Genomic DNA, 22,672 nt, shown 5'->3' with positions numbered 1-22,672 from the left:
AGCAGGTCCATTTACTGTGTCACTTTTAAATGAGTCTCAATCGATGGTCAATTATTCAAGTGTGAATAAGTAACACTCACTGAAGTGGAAAGATAGATCACTGGGAAAGGTGTAGTGCGAAACATTAAACCCTAAGTCAGCTCCAAATGCTCCTCTTATCGCTACATAATCAGCTGCAAGAGTACAGTCTAAGCCTAGCTCTTCTCGGTCTTTGGCTAACATGAGGTACTGTCTCTCTACCTCTCCTTCCCTCTCCCAATGGCCCAGATGAGAACAAGACCATGTGCAGGCTACAAAGAGAATCATTAATCCATTTGCCCAGCAGAACCGCAGCCCTTTCCAAACCCGCCTCGGATTGAGATTCCGGGCTGTTCAGAGCCCTCAACTAATGGTAAACTTGTGTAGACACAGTTGCTCCTAAGTTGCGCTTATGACATTATAATTCTGGCCTCAGACCGTCCCCAATGTCCTCACAACCCAGCAGTGTGAAGCCTGTGCTGCTGGGCCGTACTGGCAGGCTCATGGACTGAGCAAGATAGCGGCGTTGGCTGAGTAACAGGGCCGGCAGCTTAATATCGAAACATACAGGCTGGAAGGTGAAGAAGGGCTCAGGCCTTTTATTGCTCACTCTGTCCATCAGGTTGTGCAACCTCAGGCTCCGTCCTCCCCAAACACTCACCGCAAAACAACTGGAGCCAATTTCGGGAAAAACTTGGGGAAATTCTTCCCCGGCTCTCTCAGGCAATCAAGTAAACCTCTAGGAGTCGTGGTTACCCAATGATACATCATGTATTTAAATTCGTCCTCCCCGCCCCCCCCCAATATTGGCCAATTACTTAAGGGAGATAGGACTATACAGGACTGGAAATGCCCATCTCCATCCATTGGGTCAGTCCCAAATGTCATTGACTTCCTACCTCCCTTTCCCTCTGATACCCTCCCTGGCTGAGTTATTGCACATATTTACCCCCATGTGTGTTAAGGAGTTACACCTTCCCTTTGATGCCGGCTCCATTTTGTTCCCACTGGCGAGATGTTCTGAAAGCTTGGTGTGATGCCTCGTTTATATCTCAGCTCTGCCTTCAGGTCAGTGCTGTAATGTGACTGGGGTGTGGCACCGAGACTTGTACTTCCAACCCTGTACTGATAGACGTACCAGACCATAAATAAATTCACACATAACCGGTCAAATGAGGTTGTAAAACGCAGCTGCCATTTTCCTGCCAAACCTGAAATACCAGTCTGTTGGAATATTCAAATCGGAATTGCACAGAAACTATCTGAGAGATTGAAGTGCCTTACATGGGATTACGTAGAATGACATAGAATTTCCATGCTAATTGCCTCAACCACCCCATGTAGTATTCTAACCACTCTCTGGGTAAAGAACATAGGAACAGGAGTAGGCCATTCAGCCCCTCGTGCCTGCTCCGCCATTTGATAAGATCATGGCTGATCTGTGATCTAACTCCATATACCTGCCTTTGGCCCATATCCCTTAATACCTTTGGTTGCCAAAAAGCTATCTATCTCAGATTTAAATTTAGCAATTGAGCGAGTATCAATTGCCATTTGCAGAAGAGAGTTCCAAACTTCTACCACCCTTTGTGTGCAGAAATGTTTTCTAATCTCACTCCTGAAAGGTCTGGCTCTAACTTTTAGACTGTGCCCCCTACTCCTAGAATCCCCAACCAGCGGAAATAGTTTCTCTCTATCCACCCTATCCGTTCCCCTTAATATCTTATAAACTTCGATCAGATCACCCCTTAACCTTCGAAACTCCAGAGAATACAACCCCAATTTGTGTAATCTCTCCTTGGAACTTAACCCTTGAAGTCCGGGTATCATTCTAGTAAACCTACGCTGCACTCCCTCCAAGGCCAATATGTCCTTCCAAAGGTGCGGTGCCCAGAACTGCTCACAGTACTCCAGGTGCGGTCTAACCAGGGTTTTGTATAGCTGCAGCATAGCTTCTGCCCCCTTGTACTCTAGTCCTCTAGATATAAAGGTCAGCATTCCATTAGCCTTCTTGATTATTTTCTGCACCTGTTCATGACACTTCAATGATCGATGTACCTGAACCCCTAAGTCCCTTTGGACATCCACTGTTTTTAACTTTTTACCATTTAGAAAGTACCCTGTTCTATCCTTTTTTGATCCAAAGTGGATGACCTCACATTTGTCTACATTGAATTCCATTTGCCACAGTTTTGCCCATTCACCTAATCTATCAATATCGCTTTGTAATTTTATGTTTTCATCTACACTGCTTACAATGCCACCAATCTTTGTGTCATTGGCAAACTTAGATATGAGACTTTCTATGCCTTCATCTAAGTCGTTAATAAATATTGTGAATAATTGAGGCCCCAAGACAGATCCCTGCGGGACTCCACTAGTCACTTCCTGCCAATGTGAATACTTACCCATTATCCCTACTCTCTGTCGCCTTTCGCTCAGCCAATTTCCTAACCAAGTCCATACTTTTCCCTTGATTCCATAGGCTTCTAACTTAGCTAACAGTCTCTTATGTGGGACCTTATCAAATGCCTTCTGGAAATCCATATAAATAACATCCATTGACATTCCCCGACCACTACTTTAGTCACCTCTTCAAAAAATTCAATCAGGTTTGTCAGGCATGACCTACCTTTCACAAATCCATGCTGGCTCTCCCTGATTAACTGAAAATTCTCAAGGTGTTCAGTCACCCTATCCTTAATTATAGACTCCAGCAATTTCCCCACAACAGATGTTAGGCTAACTGGTCTATAATTCCCTGTTTCCCTCCCTCTCCTTTCTTAAAAAGTGGAGTGACATATGCAATTTTCCAATCTAGAGGGACAGTTCCTGAATCTAGAAAACTTTGAAAGATTATAGTTAGGGCATCTGCAATGTGCTCACCTACTTCCTTTAAAACCCTGGGATGGAAACCATCTGGTCCTGGGGATTTGTCACTCTTTAGTGCTATTATTTTCTTCATTACGGTTGCTTTACTTATGTCCCTGTCCCCGATTCAATATTAGTTTTCTTGGCATTTCCGGCATGCTATCCTCTTTTTCTACTGTAAATACTGACGTAAAGTAATTATTCAACATGTCCGCCATTTCCCCATTCTCAATGACAGTCTCCCCACTTTCAGTTTTTAAGGGGCCAACACTGCTCCTGACCACCCTCTTTTTCCTAATATAACTATAAAAGTTCTTCGTATTGGTTTTGATATCCCTTGCAAGTTTCTTTTCATACTCTCTTTTTGTAGCCCTTACTATCTGTTTTGTGACCCTTTGTTGATCTTTGTATCTTTCCCATTCGCCAGGATCTGTGCCATTTTTTGCCTTTTTGTATGCCCTTTCCTTATGTCTTATACTGTCCCTGACCTCTTTAGTTGTCCATGGCTGTTTTTTTGGCAAGTAGAGTTCTTGCCCCTCAGGGGTATAAACCGATTCTGTATCACGTTAAATGTTTCTTTAAACATTTCCCACTGATCATCAGTCGTTTTACCCATTAATAGATTTGCCCAGTTTACTGTGGACAGTCTCTGTCTCATCCCATTGATGTGGAGATGCCGGTGATGGACTGGGGTGGACAAATGTAAGGAATCTTACAACACCAGGTTATAGTCCAACAATTTTATTTTAAAATCACAAGCTTTCGGAGATTATCCCCTTCGTCAGGTGAATGAGTGAAAGATTCTCAAATCGCATATCTTATATTAGGCTAGGACAGCATCACACCAATCAAAAGGTGTCGTTGTTGTTCAAACAGGCCAGTCACGGAGAACAGCACGTCCCAGTACACTGGATATACATTGTGTCAATTACACAGACAGAAAGAAAGAGACCCAAATGGCAGAGAAAGAGAAAGAGAATATTAAAACACATAACTTTTTTTCCCCCTTTTTGCTGGTGGGGTTACGTGTAGCGTGACATGAACCCAAGATCCCGGTTGAGGCCGTCCTCATGGGTGCGGAACTTGGCTATCAACTTCTGCTCGACGATTTAAGTCGGCCTTACCCAAGTCTAGAATCTGAGCAGCTGACTCACTTTTTTCCCTTTCAAACACTACATTGAACTCGATCATGTTATGATCACTATTGGATAGATGTTCACGCACAGTTAAGCTGTTAACTAAATCTGGTTCATTACTCATTACTAAATCTAGTATGGCTTGCCCCCTTGTTGCCTCTAGGACATACTGCTGTAGAAAACTATCCCGGACACACTCAAGAAATTCACTACCTTTCTCACAGTTGCTAGTCTGCTTTCCCCAATCTATGTGAAGGTTAAAGTCCCCCATTAAGACCACTATGCCTTTCTAACATGCTTGTCTAATCTCTGCATTTATACAATCTAGCACTTCAGAGCTGCTGCCAGGGGTCCTATACACAACTCCCACTATAGTCTTAGATCCTTTCCTATTTCTCAATTCAACCCATAAGGTCTCTGTTGGCTGCTTACCTCTCGTTATATCCTCCTTTATCATTGAATTGATTTAATCTCTAATCACTAAGGCTACTCCTCCCCCTCTTCCATTTTCCCTATCTCTCCTGTAGACTTTATAACCCGGTATATTTAGTTCCCAATCCTGACCATCCTGCAGCCATGTCTCAGTAATAGCTATCATGTCATATTGAATTTGAACCTGTAGTTCATTTAATTTGTTCCTTATACTCCGTGCATTTGTATATAGAACTCTTAGTTGGGCCACACACCCTAGCCTGACCTTCAGCTTTGATGCTGAGTTAATCGCCTTACGCCTTCTAGTTTTCACTTTACCTGTAGTGTCTAAAGTACACTTTCTCTCTGCTGCTCTACGCTTTTCCCTTTCACTTGTTCTTGAACAACTGTTCGTACTATTTGTATTGTAAATTTCCCCTGGGTCTTCCCCTCTCTTGCTGCTCTCAACTTTATTCCCTTCTGACTCCCCGCTCAGGTTCCCATCCCCCTGCCACTCTAGTTTAAACCTTCCCCAACAGCACTAGCAAACACCCCCGCGAGGACATTGGTCCCGGTCCTGCTCGGGTGTAACCCATCCCGCTTGTACAGGTCCCACCTTCCCCAGAACCAGTCCCAATGTCCCAGGAATCTAAATCCCTCCCTCCTACACCATCCCTGCAGCCACGCATTCATCCTGTCTAGTCTCCTGTTCCTATACTCACTAGCACGTAGCACTGGTAGTAATCCTGAGATTACTACCTTTGAGGTCCTGCTTTTTAATTTATCTCCTAACTCCTTGAATTCACCTTGCAGGACCTCATCCCTTTTTTTACCTATGTCATTGGTACCGATATGGACCACGACTACTGGCTGTTCACCCTCTCCCTCCAGAATGCCCTGCAGCCGCTCCGTGACATCCTTGACCGTAGCACCAGGGAGGCAACATACCATCCTGGAGTCATGTTTGCGGCCGCAGAAACGCCTATCTGTTCCCCTTACAATTGAATCCCCTATCACTATAGCCCTGCCACTCTTCTTCCTCCCCTCCTGTGCAGCAGAGCCACCCGTGGTGCCCCGAACCTGGCTCTTGCTGCTTTCCCCTGATAAGCCATCTCCCCCAATAGTATCCAAAGCAGAATATCTGTTTGAGAGGGAGATGGCCCCAGGGCACTCCTGCTCTACCTGCCGAGTCCTTTTACTCTGCCTGGCGGTCACCCATTTTCTTTCTGCCTGCGTAATCTTTACCTGCGGTGTGACCACCTCACTGAACGTGCTATCCACGATAGTCTCAGCATCGCGGATGCTCCACAGTGAATCCACCCGCAGCTCCAGCTCCGAAATGCGGTTTGCCAGTAGCTGCAGCTGGACACACTTCCTGCACACATGGTCGCCAGGGACACTGGTAGTGTCCATGACTTCCCACATAATGCAGGAGGAGCATATCACGGTGCGAGCTCTGCTGACATGACTTGCCATAGATTTACACTGCGTTCACCTCTCGGACTCTCCTCCCGCTTCCGGTCTCTCCTTTTATACTGTCCTCACCTCTCGGACTCTCCTGCCTCACCTGCGACGTCGCACGGTAGTTGTTTCTTGTTGCAGGTCTGCTGCTGCTTCTATCCCCACTCTCAGTCTTCTACTCTCAGGTCCACTGCCACTCTGGGGAAAAAGTTAGGAAAAGCAAGGCAAAGCAGCACCTCCTTCCCCCACTTCACCGAACTCCCACACTCACCAAACTCTGAAGTGTTCACTCTGTGCTCCGCTGCACTCCGTGCTCGGTTAGCAGTAACAGGCCCCTGTTTTTCTACTGTTTGTGACTCAGATGAGTCAGGCCTGCCCCACCTTCAGGAACCAGTTTCTACTGAATTTGCTATTGGATTTATTAGTGACTATCTTATATTTATGGCCTCTAGTTTTGGACTCCCCCACAAGTGAAAACATCTTCTCTACGTCTACCCTAGCAAACCCCTTCATAATTTTAAAGACCTCCATCAGGTCATCCCTCAGCATTCTCTTTTTGAGAGAAAAGAGCCCCGGCCGATTCAATCTTTCCGGATCGTTATAACTTCTCAGTTCTGGTATCATCCTAGTAAATCTTTTTTGCACCTTCTCCAGTCTGAGTTGTGTTTTGACAGGATTTGATTTTCTGATATTTCGCTCTGTGCTAAGACGGGTAAAGGTGCTGGAAAGTGGGAATGTCTATTGGTAGCACCAGTGTTCTGATTCAGCAGCTGTACATTGCCAAGCATTGATGTCTGGCTTCATTGTGCTACTATTGTTGTGGGATTTGTGTTTTTAGAACTGAGATGCAAAGGTCTGCCAACTCGATCAGCCTTCTTGGCCAACTCTACCCACTGTTATTGATTAAACTGAGGCAATTGAATTACTTGGGCTGTACAATTAATTAAACCTACACATCGAACAATGTGACCTATTATTTCACAGTGATAAGTAGCATAGTAACGGAAAGGGATGACGTGCCACAGGCAAGATCAATGGATTAATTAAATCGAGGGGCTGATCAACACCCGCCTTTTTAATTTCTGCTGCATTTAAAAAAAAATTGTTCATGGGATGTGGGCGTCGCTGGCGAGGCCGGCATTTATTGCCCATCCCTAATTGCCCTTGAGAAGGTGGTGGTGAGCTGCCTTCTTGAACCGCTGCAGTCCGTGTGGTGAAGGTTCTCCCACAGTGCTGTTAAGAAGGAAGTTCCAGGATTTTGACCCAGCGACAATGAAGGAACGGCGATATATTTCCAAATCGGGATGGTGTGTGACTTGGAGGGGAACGTGCAGGTGGTGTTGTTCCCATGTGCCTACTGCTCTTGTCCTTCTAGGTGGTAGAGGTCGGGGGTTGGGGAGGTGCTGTCGAAGAAGCCTTGGCGAGTTGCTGCAGTGCATCCTGTGGATGGTACATACTGCAGCCACAGTGCGCCGGTGGTGAAGGGAGTGAATGTTTATGGTGGTGGATGGGGTGCCAATCAAGTGGCTGCTTTGTCCTGGATGGTGTCAAGCTTCTTGAGTGTTGTTGGAGCTGCACTCATCCAGGCAAGTGGAGAGTATTCCATCACACTCCTGACTTGTGCCTTTTAGATGGTGGAAAGGCTTTGGGGAGTCAGGAGGTGAGTCACTCGCCACAGAATACCCAGCCTCTGACCTGCTGTTGTAGCCACAGCGTTTATGTGGCTGGTCCAGTTAAGTTTCTGGTCAATGGTGACCCCCAGGATGTTGATGGTGGGAGATTCGGCGATGGTAATGCCGTTGAATGTCAAGGGGAGGTGGTTAGACTCTCTCTTGTTGGAGATGGTCATTGCCTGGCACTTGTCTGGTGCGAATGTTATTTGCCACTTATGAGCCCAAGCCTGGATGTTGTCCAGGTCTTGCTGCATGCGGGCACGGACTGCTTCATTATCTGACAGGTCGCAAATGGAACTGAACACTGTGCAATCATCAGCGAACATCCCCACTTCTGACCTTATGATGGAGGGAAGGTCATTGATGAAGCAGCTGAAGATGGTTGGGCCTAGGACACTGCCCTGAGGAACTCCTGCAGCAATGTCCTGGGGCTGAGATGATTGGCTTCCAACAACCACTACCATCTTCCTTTGTGTTAGGTGTGACTTCAGCCACTGGAGAGTTTTCCCCCTGATTCCCATTGACTTCAATTTTACTAGGGCTCCTTGGTGCCACACTCGGTCAAATGCTGCCTTGATGTCAAGGCAGTCACTCTCACCTCACCTCTGGAATTCAGCTCTTTCATCCATGTTTGGACCAAGACTGTAATGAGTTCTGGAGACGAGTGGTCCTGGCGGAACCCAGACTGAGCATCGGTGAGCAGGTTATTGGTGAGTAAGTGCTGCTTGATAGCACTATCGATGACACCTTCCATCACTTTGCTGATAATTGTAAACAATTTTACAACACCAAGTTATAGTCCAACAATTTTATTTGAAATTCACAAGCTTTCGGAGGCTTCCTCCTCACATCACTTTGCTGATGATTGAGAGTAGACTGATGGGACGGTAATTGGCCGGATTGGATTTGTCCTTTTTGTGGACAGGACATACCTGGGCAATTTTCCACCTTGTCGGGTAGATGCCAATGTTGTAGCTGTACTGGAACAGCTTGGCTAGAGGCGCAGCTAGTTCTGGAGCACAAGTCTTCAGCACTACAGCCGGGATGTTGTTGGGGCCCATAGCCTTTGCTGTATCCAGTGCACTCAGCCGTTTCTTGATATCACGTGGAGTGAATCAAATTGGCTGAAGACTGGCTTCTGTGATGGTGGGGATATCGGGAGGAGGCCGAGATGGATCATCCACTCAGCACTTCTGGCTGAAGATGGTTGCAAACGCTTCAGTTTTGTCTTTTGCACTCACGTGCTGGACTCCGCCATCATTGAGGATGGGGATGTTTACAGAGCCTCCTCCTCCCGTTAGTTGTTTAATTGTTAACCACCATTCACGATTGGATGTGGCTGGACAGCAGAGCTTTGGGGCAGTGTTTGCATGCAGAGATATTAGGTTTGACATAAGGGTACTGGATGGGATGGTACACACGGGCACTGTTGATAGTCTGTTGCACCTGGGTTGATATCAGCCTGCACTGACAATATGGGAGCTCTTTCTCCTTTCTTTCATTTTCTCTCTCTCTCTCTCTCCCCCCCCCCTCTCTCCCCCCACCCCTCTCTCCCCACCACCCTTCTCTCCCCACCACCCCTCTCTCCCCGTCTCTCTGTCTCTCTCTCACAATTTCTTCCCTCTTACTCTCTCTCTCTTTCTCCCCCTCTCTTCTCTCTTTCTTTCTCCCCTCTTGCTCTCCTTTTCTCTCTTTCTTTTGTTCTCTCTCTCCCTCTCCCTCCCTCTGCTGGCTGGAAGGGCCCTCCAAGAAATGAGTGGGGTTGCTTCATCCATGTTAGTTGTGGCCAGAAGAATGTCCATAATTGAATACTTATTGGCACTGATTGACATTCTCATAGTGTGATTTACCCCACATCGGACACAAACTATCCCATCCTGAGAATCTGCGGTGCTGGATGCAGAAAGTGAAAACTGACATTTCTCACTGGGCCCAAAATTCACTTATTAGATCATCAGGTCAGGAGAAAGAGTCATGTCTCAGAAAGGATAGTTGGAGTGTTTCAGTCATAGCTCTTTTGCTGATAACCAAACTTTGGCCTCATTGCATTAACGTTGCTGTTGTGGTATTAAGGTAGCGGTGTGAACCAGAAGGGCCTTGTGCTTTGTGTGCTCCTCACAGCTGCCTCTCCAGTTTATGATGTGATAAGTGGTGTGGTTCAGCCAACTGCTAACCATCAATTAGAAGCAAAATACAATGTTTCACAGTCAGCATCTTGAATGTTTAAAATTGTGGTTTTAAGAGCAGAAATCTGTACTTCTCTGCGTGTGAATTTGTGCTAGAAGGCGTAAGCTTGGGATCTCCTTCAGCTGATGATATCCGGTGCAAGTCTAAAAGCCTAGGTATGACTGTTGGTGATGTTAGTCACTTGACCCCTCCACTGCCTCTCGTTTGTCAGATTGCTTGTCCGACATCCAGTACTGGATGAGCAAAAATTTCCTTCAACTAAATATTGGGAAGATTGTATTCAGTCCTCACCACAAACTCTGTTCCCTAGCTACTGACTCCATCCCTCTCCCTGGCCACTGCCTGAGGCTGAACCAGACCATTTGCAACCTTGGCGTCCTATTTGACCCTGAGCTGAGCTTCCGACCACATATTCGGTCCATCACCAAGATCGCCTACTTCCACCTCCGTAACATCGCCCATCTCCGACCCTGCCTCAGCTCATCTGCTGCTGAAACCCTCATCCATGCCTTTGTTACCTCCAGACTGGACTATTCCAATGATCTCCTGGCTGGCCTCCCATCTTCCACCCTCTGTAAACTTGAACTCATCCAAAACTCTGCTGCCCGTGTCCTAACTCGCACCAAAGCCCATTCTCCCAACATCCCTGTGCTCGCTGACCTACGTTGGCTCCCGGTCCGGGAATGCCTCGATTTTAAAATTCTCAGTCTTGTTTTCAAACCCCTCCATGGCCTCGCCCTCTCCCTATCTCTGTAACCTCCTCCAGCCCTACAACCCTCCGAGATCTCTGCACTCCTCCAATTCTGGCCTCTTGCGCATCCTGATTTTAATCGCTCCACCATTGGCAGCTGTCCCTTCAGCTGCCTGGACCCTAAGCTCTGGAATTCCCTGCCTAAACCTCTCCGCCTCTCTACCTCTCTCTCCTGCTTTAAGACACTCCTTAAAACCTGCCTCTTTGACCAAGCTTTCGGTCACCTGTCCTAATATCTCCTTATGAGGCTCGGTGTGAAAGTTTGTTTGATAACGCTCCTGTGAAGCGCCTTGTTTCTACGTTAAAGGCGCTATATAAATGCAAGTTGTTGTTAGTGGACACGCACTTAACACATTTATATGATGTTCCTCACTCACTATTTTATCTCTGGTATGAATCCAAAATGGGATAAAATAACAGTTAAGACAAATGTCATAAGAAACGCTTTGGGACATCTCTGAGGTCGTGAAAAGGTTATATAAATTCAAGTATTTTCCTTCTTTAAGTCTTCGTCTTCTGATATCACATGCCAGTAGTTTCTAAGCTATGATCACCTGAATGATTGAAATCTTCTTCAGGTATTTTGACTCACAGGCAACTAAGTATCTATGAGAGACTGCGTACACATGCTAACCATCCAATCTTGGTCTTTCTGTGACTGCTGTGCAAACAGAATCCCAACAATGTCCGTGATAGACGGGTCTTAACTAGACCTTCACTCCAAGAGACTCAGCAGACAGGGTTTGGAGGCCGGAGTCCAACATCGCTCTAAAGTCGGGAACGAGGAGTAATGTTGTTTTAAGGTGCAGTTTAAGTGTGGGTGTGGGGAAGGTAGGGAGGAGAGAGTGTAGGACCTTTAATGTAAGAGGTTCTTGGTCTGAAATTAGCCTTTCAGTGGTGTGAATCTGGAATGTTCAATTCTTCAACATGTCCATCACCTACCTGTTTGCCTACGTAGCGACAGTCACTGTACTCCAAAAAGAAATGCGTCAGCCGTGGCTCATTGGTAGCACTCTCACCTTTGATTCAAAAGGTTGTGGGTTCAAGCCCCACTCCAAAGACTTGGAGCTCATAATTTAGGCTGACAGTACTGAGGGAACGCTGCACTGCCGGAGGTGCCGTCTTTTTGATGAGACCTTAAACCAAGGCCCCGTCTGCTGTTGGATTTAAAAGATCCCATGGCACTATTTTGAGGAAGAGCATGGGAGTTCTCCTGGTGTCCTCGGCCAGCATTTACCCTTCAAGTAGCATCACCAAAACAAATCATCAAGTCATTTACCTTATTGCTGTTTGTGGGACCATGCTGTGCGCAAATTGGTTTCCGTATTTGACTATGTATCAACAGTGACTACACTTCAAAAGTACTTCATTGGCTGGCAGTGCTTTGGGATGTCCTGAGGATTCGACAGGTCCGATATAAAAGAAAGACTTGCATTTCTTTAGTGCCTTGCATGACCTCAGGACGTCCCAAATGTTTTACAGCCAATTAAGCTCTTTGAAGTGTAGCCACTGTTGTAACATAGCAGGAAAGATAAATGCAAGATGTTTCTTTAATTCAAGGCATGGAGCTCTTTGGCCATGTGGGCTTCCCACATGCGAGCGTTATTTATTACAAGAATTAATAAGTGAAATCCATTTGGAAATGAAAGTAAGTTCCCACACCAATGAAGCCAAAACCTCTGCAATCAAAGTCCAGATCTGGAGCAGTAAATCACATTGAGCAGTTCCATACATAGCTGACAGGCAGCTTATTTATCTGTGGATTTTGTGCTGAGGAATGAGGCCCTTTCTCACGCATGCGTTTTATCCTTGATCGTATCAGAAAACATTGCCCTTTTTAAAAAAAAACCTATTTGCTATGTATATTTATACAAGGTATTGTTTCGAATAGAGGGGAGAAAGTAGGATGTCTGTAATTGCCACATCAAGTGAACTAATTTCACAGTTGATGCTTGGTGGTTGCTCGGTTACAGCATCCTGTGTGTTGCTAATCGTGCAGATATTAACAAGAAGGAGTAATCCACCAGACATTTACCTGGTGCCTGTTTACAACAGCAAACTCTGAGGAAAAAAACTTTGCTGAGCCCTGATTTTCCTTCTGAATGCGTGCCCGAAACTCCAGAACCTTGTAGCTACATCCCATTCCTCATCAACAACTGTCTGCTTGCACTTGGCTTTTAGTGGAACGCTCTTTAAGTCAATGTTTGCAGTCACCCTGCACCTTATAATCGAGTGTAATAGTTAATTATTCATAAGTTATACATGCTGGTTGATTGGAAAGACTGTACACAGCAGGACTAGTCTGTACTTGAAGGGGCTGATGGGAATGCTGAGTCGTGTTATTGTTCCCAGGTTTGTTGGCATGGGGGTTTCCCTGATAGAGAGTTTCCTGATTTCTATCCTGCTGCTGAGTGAAAACAAGCCCAAATACTCCTTCGGATACAAAGACCCCAGACAGGGTTTGCCTGTGGGGGGCAGCAGGGTTGAATATGGAAGAATTAATAAATAGTTTTTGCTTCGATTACCATTGGGAATCAGGAAGAATTTATGAGGAAGTTACCCTCAGGAGATTAAATGGGTGAGGTAGCGTCCGTACTAGGGTGGAGTCTGCGGAAGGACCAAACCTGATGGGCTGAATGGCCTTTTCCTATTTTATGTGTTCTTCTGTACTTCACAAGGAATTAGGAAGATGATAGGATACAGGAGGAGGGTGTGCGGCATGGGAAGAACATGTTTCAAAATATTGAATGGTATCGATGGGGAATCTCAAAGAAAGTATTTCTGTGGTAAAGGAGAGGAACTCACCATGCACGTCTTAACCTAATCTAATCTCTCTCTCCTGCAGATGTTTGTCGTTGATACCGTGGTGGGGGATAACTGTAAGCTGCATGAGTTCAACATCACTGGATCCACCTACGCTCCTGAGGGAGAAGTGTGAGTAACCCCAATACTCCATGTCTACAGAGCTCTTAACATCGGCTGCTCTGAACTCGGTACTAAAATGAATTTCTAGAGCGTGCCATAGATATCCAGTGACAATTGATGAATAATGCACCAGCATTACTAAATGTACCATGTTGATGCCAATGGGTGGGTATCAGATCATCAGATTGCTAGTCTACTGATGTGTGAGTTACTGGCTGGCCTTGAAAGCAATTTTCACACAATTAGGAGCTGTGTGGGAGGAGACATGGGCCGTGAGTGAGAAGATACTGGGTGGGATAAGGGTTGTGAGTGAGGGGGAGACTGGGTGAGACATGGACTGTGAGTGAGGGGGGTGTAGTGTAGGTTTGTTTCAGGGCAAAGCCTTAAAGATGTCTCCGCTCACCAGCCCCCACCCAGCGTTGTGCTGATTTGCCTGAAATGGTATTTTAAAGTGGGCTGAGATTTGAATCAGTGTAACTAATGCCAAGTAGAGTTCTGCTAATGAATTTGTAAGTAGATACCTGTCGTCTCTGTGTTGTCAGGAGTTACAGAATGCTGGCATTGACACTTCCAGCGATGAGCCCAAAAAAACCTGAGGCCAACTGCATGGAAATGTTAAAGTTAGACAGAAAATCCAATAAGTGATTTAAAAAACATGAACTGTGTCTGATTTCGAGCAGGTGCTGTGAGAATTCCAATTTTAAAAAAATGATCTTTGATCCGATTTATATTTTCTCCTCATTCCCCTTCAAATGAATTGGTCCAATCAAAGAAGCGAATTAAAGACTCTGAAGTTTGATCCTAAGCCATAATAGGGTGGTTTTTGCTATGGAGCTGACCTGAAGTTGCTAGCTGGGTGATGGCTCTGTAACAGAGTTCAGTTCAATCCACTTTGCAGTGATGGAATCAGTTCATCCATTGAGCGGGAGCTGCTTCCCTGAAGTCTAATCACCTGGCATTGGGCTCTGGGTTAAGATTCCTTTTAGAACAGGCTGTTACTTTAGTCTCGTTGGTTGTACAGTGTCTGTTAATTGAATGGACCAATCTCACACTGCACATTCCATGAATCCTCACTGGGTTTTCAGAGGCCGTCTGACAGGCTTGTTTAGTTCAGCTGTCATCAACTGGACTCTTTTGAATTTGAAGCTTTTACCCATTATCTGCTTGACTTGTGAGACATTGAACCTACGATAAAAGATGAATTAGTCTGACCGTACTCATTCCTCTCCCTCATGTTCTTTTTCATTCTTATTTTTTCTCCTTTCTTTCTGTGTCTCATTCCTACCCTCTTTCGTTCCTGCTCTCTCTCCCTATTTCTCATTCTTATGCTCTTTTCTCTCATTCTCAAACTCATTCTTTCTCACTCATTCCTTGTCTTATACTCATTCATGTTCCCTCACTCCCCCTCGCTCGCGCTCCCTCGCTCCCGCTCCCTCCCTCCCCCTCGCTCTCGCTCTCTCCCTCCCCCTTGCTCCCGCTCTCTCCCTCCCGCTCCCTCCCTCCCCCTCGCTCCCGCTCTCTCCCCCCCGCTCGCTCGCTCGCTCTCTCTCCTCCTCGCTCGCTCTCTCTCCTCGCTCGCTCGCTCTCTCTCCTCCTCGCTCGCTCTCTCTCCCCCCGTCGCTCGCTCGCTCTCTCCCTCCCCCTCGCTCGCTCGCTCTCTCCCTCCCCCCTCGCTCGTTCGCTCTCTGCCACCCCCTCGCTCGCTCTCTCCCTCCCCCACTTGCTCGCTCGCTCCCTCCCCACTCGCTCGCTCCCTCCCTCCCCACTCGCTCGCTCCCTCCCTCCCCTCGTCGCTCACTCTCTCCCTCCCCCTTGCTCGCTCGCTTTCTCCCCCTTGCTCGCTTGCTTTCTCCCCCTTGCTCGCTCGCTCGCTCTCTCCCCCTTGCTCGCTCGCTCTCTTCCCCGCTCGCTCTCTTCCCCCCCTCGCTCGCTCTCTCCCCCCCCAGCTCGCTCACTCTTGCTCGCTCGCTCTCCCCCACTCTCTCCTCCCCCTCGCTCGCGCTCTCTCTCTCCCCCCTCGCTTGCATGCTGTCCCCCTCCCGCTCGCGCGCTCTCTCCGTCTCACCTCTTTCAGTTATTCTCCTCTTCTCCCCTCTCTTGTTCTGTTGCTTTCTCATTTTCTCCGTCTGTTTCTCATTCTTATTTTCTCATCCTCCCTTCATCCCCATAAGACTATATAAAAAAACTCTCCTGATCAAATCCCCAGCACACTTGTTCTCTTGGTGTTGCTATTATGATATCTCATGACTCACCATTACTCCTACTGTCACGATGCTATTTAAAATTCTTTTCTTGTATCTTTTTACAGTTAGGGTGAAAAAAATAAGCAAAAACCTGCAGATTCTGGAAATCTGAAACAAAAACAGAAAATGTTAGCAACACTCAGCAGATCAGACAGCTTCTGTGGAGAGAGTGGAGGAGTTAATGTTTGAGGTGTAGGCCCATCATCAGGACTGGGCTTGAAACATTAACTTGTCTGGCCTTTCCACAGATACTGACTGACCTGCTAAGTCTTGCTAACCTTTTCTGTTATTGTTTGTAACCAAATGATGTGTTGTGATAGCCCATATACCACAGCGCAGTTAGAGTAATATGTGGCAGCTCCTTATTATGAGCTCCTTTTAGCACCAATGCTAATATAACACCACCTGTTTAAGCCTTGCCATCTATAAGGAACCTGTATTAAACCTGCTATCTGTAATATCGTCTCTTTGTAATGGGCTCCTTCAGCGTTGGGCAACCCATGGGAAGCATTAGGGCTGAGCGGGTGGCCTGGATTTGGATGTTTGGTTCGACTCTGCTGGTTTGATGTGTGTATGATCCCTCTGTACTGTCCCAAAAGGGAGAGCACGGGGGTGCCCAGAATTATACAGAAAGAGAGTGTTGCTCTTGCCTCAGTCTTGCACAGTACACACACACAGGCTGAGAAACCCGGTCCTGTAACGGCCTGCGTAATTCTGGGACAGCTGTCAATGAGGATGTGAATTAAATCAAAAGCAAATGCTGGAAATAAAAACAGAAAATGCTGGAGAAGCTCAGCAAGTCAGGCAGCATCCATGGAGAAAGAAACAGAGTTAGCGTTCTGACAAACCTGAAACGTTAACCCTGTTTCTTTCTCCACAGATGCTGCCTGACTTGCTGAGCTTCTCCAGCAGGATGTAAATTAGTACTCCCTTCTTTTATTGGGGGTGTTTACCGATATAACAAGAGACACCGCAGTCCGAAAGCAGTTCATTGTGTGAAGCATTTGAAATGGTGCTGATCTAAATGCAATTGTTTGTTTCTTTACAGACTAATAGGAGACAAACCTGTTCAGACTAGTCAGTACAGTGGGCTGGTAGAGCTGGCTACTATCTGTGCATTGTGCAATGACTCCTCCCTGGATTACAATGAGGTGAGTACAATGAGTTTATTAGTTTCAACGATAGTTCTCACATTCAGCGATAAAAAACACCTGCTGATTGGCTTCATCCACATTGTACCTACATTGTTATACTGTCCTGGAAATCACATGACAGCATTATTCAGTGACCGTATACTTCCAATACTGCCTCTAAATGTCTGTGTTGCTTTCACTGTATTGAACCATGTGTGTGTGTGTGTGTGTGTGTGTGTGTTATGTGATATGAGTGAGAAGAAAGGTTCTAGCTTATTCTTGTGCTTTATAACATCAAATGACATCCATCATTCCATACAGAACATAGCCTGAATCTTAACTCGATTATAAAAGTGACAAATTTTCTTCTCATATTCTCCAGTGAATCACACAACTGTGTTAACTAAAAAGCCTGTTTTCAAGTTATTAACCCATTAGCTCTTTGTGAATGTAGTTAACACCTTGGGTATCTTGACTTTTGCCTCTGGCTCTCCTCCCCCCTCCCTCCTTTGTTTTTGTCAGTCCCTTATAGAGGCTTGCGCCACTTCTGATGGAAGGCTGCACTCAAAACATCAGCCTGCCGTCTTTCTCGCTCCATAACTGGCTTGAGTATTCTGTTTTAATGTGACCGTGCTACTGTCCATCACAAAGTGTCTCATAGTCTTCACTCAGTATTGTGTCACTCCTATTTTTAATTGTCATTCGCATTATTTTCATTTTATTGAGAATCTATTATATATTAAAAGTCTCACACGTACACACTTCCTGTTGTTATGTTTTTGTCACACTTTTGAGCTTTTTCCCATTAATAATTTCCCATGTCTCCATTTATAATGGCACTTCCTATGTAAACTTGTCACACAGTAATTACACCCTCCTGCCAGTGATGGTGCTGTAACACCACAGTTTTGTATCACCCAGCGTCTCAGCCTGTGCTGCAGAGACGCCTCCTACTCTTCTCTGCTTCCTAATTTGCTGTAATATTTGCTAAATAAGTATAAAATAATAATATGAAATCCAAGTATTTTGCAAAAATAAGGACAGAAAGTGTGACTTTAAAATGGGAACTGAATTACTTCAATGCATCCTGGTCTAATTATCTCCCACCCTCTAACCCTGCATCACCTGAAGACTACAGATGGTCTTGACTCCCATAGGCCACCCCACCTTTTTTTTTATTCGTTCATGTGATGGGGGCGTCGCTGGCAAGGCCAGCATTTATTGCCCATCTCTAATTTCCCTCAAGAAGGTGGTGGTGAGCCGCCTTCTTGAACCGCTGCAGTCCGTGTGGTGAAGGTTCTCCCACAGTGTATTGTACACCATGAGTCATAAGAAACACTTTGAATTGTAATAACGAGATTGCTTTGTGTACAATCTGTAGTGTTTTGGTTTGAATGTACTGGTTTGGAATTGTGATATTTACATTGAACAGTGTGTAGCTTTAAATTCTATAAAATAAAGTATATTTTTAAATTTAAAAAAATGGTCTTGACTCCCATAGGAGATGCCTGAGGAAGGAGAAAATCTCCGAAAGCTTGTGAATTTAAAATAAAATTGCTGGACTATAACTTGGTGTTGTAAAATTGTTTACAATTCCCATAGGAGATTGACTGGTACAGTATATTTGTATAATGGGTCATGAGGTTTTGATAGACTTTTGGGCTTTGAATGACGACCAACCTCTTGAGTTTGGCTCTTGCAATATGAGACTCCAGTACTCTGAGAGTGTGTCACAGCTTTCAACAAACTCCCAAACATGGTTTACAAGTTTTCTAGTAGATAGTTTATGTTGTTTACCTTTGCCTTCAAAACTTCACCTCTTCTGTTTCTCCTGCTATTGGTTGACCTAATGGATCAGGTGACCAGCATCAACATCATGTGTCCAGAAGGGGTGTTTTACAGCGTTGTGCTATACATTGGGAAGAGGCTGACGGGATGAGGATTTGACCGAGAAACCTTACCTTGCTTTACATGGGTAGAAGGCTCCTTTACGTGTATGGGAAATGGGTCAGTTCCATCCCACCTCAATCGTCTTTCCCTGCCCTGGCTGCCCTTTCTGTGCCCGTATAGCAAACTGGACCCATCAGCACCCAAAGAAAAACCACATCAAGGTTTCTTGGCGTACTTGCTAGAAATGTACGGTGCTCATCCTTTCCTTTTTCCTCTTTTTCCAGTCGAAGGGAGTTTACGAGAAGGTTGGGGAAGCTACAGAAACTGCTCTCACCTGTCTGGTGGAAAAGATGAACGTTTTCAACTCGGACTTCAATGGCATCACCAAAGTAGAAAGAGCCACTTTCTGTAACAATGTGAGCCTGCTTTATTGTATCTCTTCGATTTCCTCTAGATGGTTACTATATAGACAAACGATGCTGTGGATACCATATCATGTTTAGTCGCAGCCATAGGTTGCTGAGAGGTGTAACCAATAAGAAAAAAAGAACTTGCATTTCGACAGCACCTTTCACGACCTCAGGATGTCCCAAAGCGCTTTACAGCCAATAAAGTACTTTTGAAGTGTAGTCACTGTTATAATGTAGGAAACGTGACAACCAATTTAGAGCAGATCGTCTGTTTTAGTGATGTTGGTTGAGGGATAAATCCCCTGCTCTTTAAAATAGTGCCACGGGATCTTTTGCAACCACCTGCGTCAGTGCCTAAAATTGACTGCTGGTCACTGGGAGCAGGTGTACTGTAACTGCAGTGGGAAGAGGGATGAGTTGTATTTTACAGGGGGGAGGGGGGGGATGAGTTGTATTTTACAGTGGGGGGGGGGATGAGTTGGATTTTATAGTGGGGAGGGGGATGAGCTGTGTTTTACAGTGGGGAGGGGGATGTGTTGTATTTTACAGTGGGGAGGGGATGAGTTGTATTTTACAGTGGGGGAGGGGATGGGATTAGAGTAGACAGGGCTGATGGCCGGCGCGGACACGATGGGCCGAAGGGCCTCTATCCGTGCTGTATGACTCTATGACACCTGAGAGGGCAGACGGAGTCTCGGTTTATTGTCTCATCTGAGCAACTGCACCTCCAACAGTGCAGCACTCCCTCAGCGTGTCAAACTAGTTTTTTGTGCTCAAGCTTCTGAAGTGGGAATTGAACCCACAACCTTCTGACTCGGAGGCGAGAGTGCTGCCCACTGAGCCACGGCTGACACTGGTTACATAATGTCTCTAAGCAAGTTGCAGAAATGCAGGGATTGCCCATAGCTTGAACGTGTCCGTGACTCAGTACGATGGGTCAAGCCATCCTTAGTCCAAAGATCATTGGGGTGAATTTCCGTGGGAATCCTTTCGTTTGTCTGCTGTAACTTTGGCGGAAAAGCTGCGGAAACCCTGGTTAAACAGCGGACAGACGGGAGAGCTACTCCCTCCCAGAAATTCAGCACCATTACCTTTGAAGGATGAAATTCCCTGTTTATCCAATCATAAATATGCTTTTTCTTTTTAACTTAGTTGGAAGACCTAGTCCCAAACTGCAGAACATCAATGAAGCTGAAAAGAATAGGAGAGAAAGAATGAACTTGCATTTCTAAAGCACCTTTCACATCCCCAGGAAGTCCCAAAGCTCTTCACAGCCCATAAATTGCTTTTCAAATGTTGTCACTCGTTCTTTTTCTAGGCAAACGTGGCAGTTTGCACACAGCAAGATCCCACAAACTGCAATGAGATGAATGACCAGATAATCTGTTTTTGGTGATGCTGATTGTGGGAGGATTATTGGCCAGGCCACTGTCGGAACTCCCTTCTCCTCTTCAAATAGTGATATGGGATCTTTGACATCCACCTTGTTTAACATCTTATCCAAAACGTGGAGCCTCCGACAGTGCTGCTCTCCCTCAGTACTGCACTGAAGTATTGGCCTAGATTATGTGCTCAAGTCCTTGGGTGGTTCTTGACCCATGGCCCCCTGACTCAGAGACGAGCGTGCTACCACTGAATCTAGTTTAAGAAGCAGTGGTTAGAGGATGCAGATTTGTGCACTTCAACAGTACATTTCATCCTCAAAACATTTATCAGATCTTTCTGAATCTTTTGCCCCATTTAGAAATCCCTCACTATAGTGAGGTGTTGGCCTTGGCTCAGTGGGCAGCACTCTCACCTCTGAGTCAGAAGGTTGTGGGTTTAAGTCCCGCTCCAGACACTTGAGCACAGAATCTAGGCTGACACTCTCACCTTTACTACTTCTTTTTAATGAATTGAAGTGCCATGGTGGGATTTGAACTCTCGCTGGATTACTCGTCCAGTAACATAACCACCATGCTACTGTACCCGGTTACTCTACGTGATGTGTAGTGCAGGTCAGATATTCAGTCCCAAACACATTCACAGGAGCATCTCTTGTGATTTTATTTTTTTGAAGCTTCGTTCATTGACAAAAAGTCTGGATCATTCTGGAAGGATTTGCTTATGCCTGGATTTCCCCAAATTCTGCTCTACAGTGTTAGCTCGCTTCATCAAAAGCAAACGGCTTGTGATGTGTGTTTTTAAAAAAAATATTTTGTTGACTGCTGTCGCACCTAGTTGACTCTTTTGGTGAGGTAATTATGAGAGGCTCCTTTGTGAGTTCCATCTGTGGCTGACATCCCTCTCGCTCTCTTGTAGATCATCAAACAGCTGATGAAGAAGGAAGTGACCCTTGAATTCTCCCGTGATCGCAAGTCCATGTCCGTCTTTTGCTCTCCTGTCAAGCCCACACTTGGATCAGGAAGCAAAATGTTTGTGAAGGTAAGAAGCCGCCACGCTGTCACAGAGGGAGCCTGCAGTGTCGCTCAACGCTGTTTAATTAGAATCTAGCATCTGCTGCCTGTGAGAGTGTGATAAAAGGAGGGCGTGGGTCAGCTCGGGGGAGGGGAAAGAACATCGAGCAAATTTAAAGGACGCTTTGAAGGCTGCAATACGCAGAGCCGCACTGTAATGAAGAGGGGCTGAATCTTTGAGTTTGTTCCCATCCTGTGAGAGTTGTTATGATCCGGAATGCATCGCCTGAAAGGGTGGTTGAAGCAGGTTCAATAATAACTTTCAAAAGGGAATTAGATAAATACTTAAAAAGGAAAAAACTGCCGTGCTATGGAGAAAGAGCAGAGGAGTGGGACTAATTGGATAGCCCTTTCAGAGAGCCAGCACTGGCACGGCAGGCCGAATGGCCTCCTTCCATGCTGTAAGATTCTATGATTCTATAATTCTTTAATTAGAAAGGAGCGTTCTGTACGATCTCCAGTCCTCTCCTGTGAAATGACTCGTCTCCAGCAATATTTTATTCGCTGTTCAGGTGCTTGTACTGAGGTGTTATTAATGATATATAAAATCTGTTGCACACTTTCTTGCCTTACAATTGTAACAGAAGATTGACATAGAGGCCTAGAATTTCTGTTCAGGGTATTTTGTAAGGATGAAAAGAAGACATACGAACAAACATACGAACATATGAATTAAGAGCAGGAGTAGGCCATTCGGCCACTCGAGCCTGCTCTGCCATTTGATCAGATCATGGCTGATCTGGTTGTGACCTCAACCCTACTTTCCCATCTACCTACTATAACCTGTGACTCCCTTGTTAATCAGGAATCTATCTAACTCAGCCTTAAAAATATTCAATGACCCTGCCTCCACCACTCTCTGGGGAAGGGAGTTCCACAGACTCACGACCCTCAGAGAGAAAAAAATTCTCCTCATGTCGGTCTTAAATGGGAGACCCCTTATTTTTAAACTGTGGCCCCTAGTTCTAGTCTCTCTTACAAGGGGAAACATCCTCTCAGCATCTACCCCTTCTAGTCCCCTCAGGATCTTATATATTTCAATAAGATCACCTCTCATTCTTCTAAACTCCAATGTATACAGACCTGATATGGTGACTTCCTGTTTGA

General features: G+C 45.6%; 1 protein-coding gene across 2 annotated transcripts in view; it reads left to right on the top strand.

The window, feature by feature from the left end:
• The window catches only part of atp2a3 (ATPase sarcoplasmic/endoplasmic reticulum Ca2+ transporting 3), a 230,672-nt gene that overhangs the window by 157,282 nt on the left and 50,718 nt on the right, over window positions 1–22,672 (top strand). For both annotated transcript variants that reach the window (XM_068007934.1, XM_068007933.1), the window contains exons 9-12: window positions 13,354–13,442; window positions 16,725–16,827; window positions 18,984–19,115; window positions 21,411–21,533. In XM_068007934.1, the coding sequence (XP_067864035.1) occupies window positions 13,354–13,442; window positions 16,725–16,827; window positions 18,984–19,115; window positions 21,411–21,533 (447 nt within the window). The remainder of the gene's footprint in view (window positions 1–13,353; window positions 13,443–16,724; window positions 16,828–18,983; window positions 19,116–21,410; window positions 21,534–22,672) is intronic.

This window comes from Heptranchias perlo, chromosome 28 (assembly GCF_035084215.1).
Source record: "Heptranchias perlo isolate sHepPer1 chromosome 28, sHepPer1.hap1, whole genome shotgun sequence".
Classification (NCBI taxonomy): Eukaryota; Metazoa; Chordata; class Chondrichthyes; order Hexanchiformes; family Hexanchidae; genus Heptranchias; species Heptranchias perlo.
The sequence above is the reverse complement of the archived record's forward strand: the minus strand, read 5'-3'. Positions and strand labels throughout refer to the sequence as shown.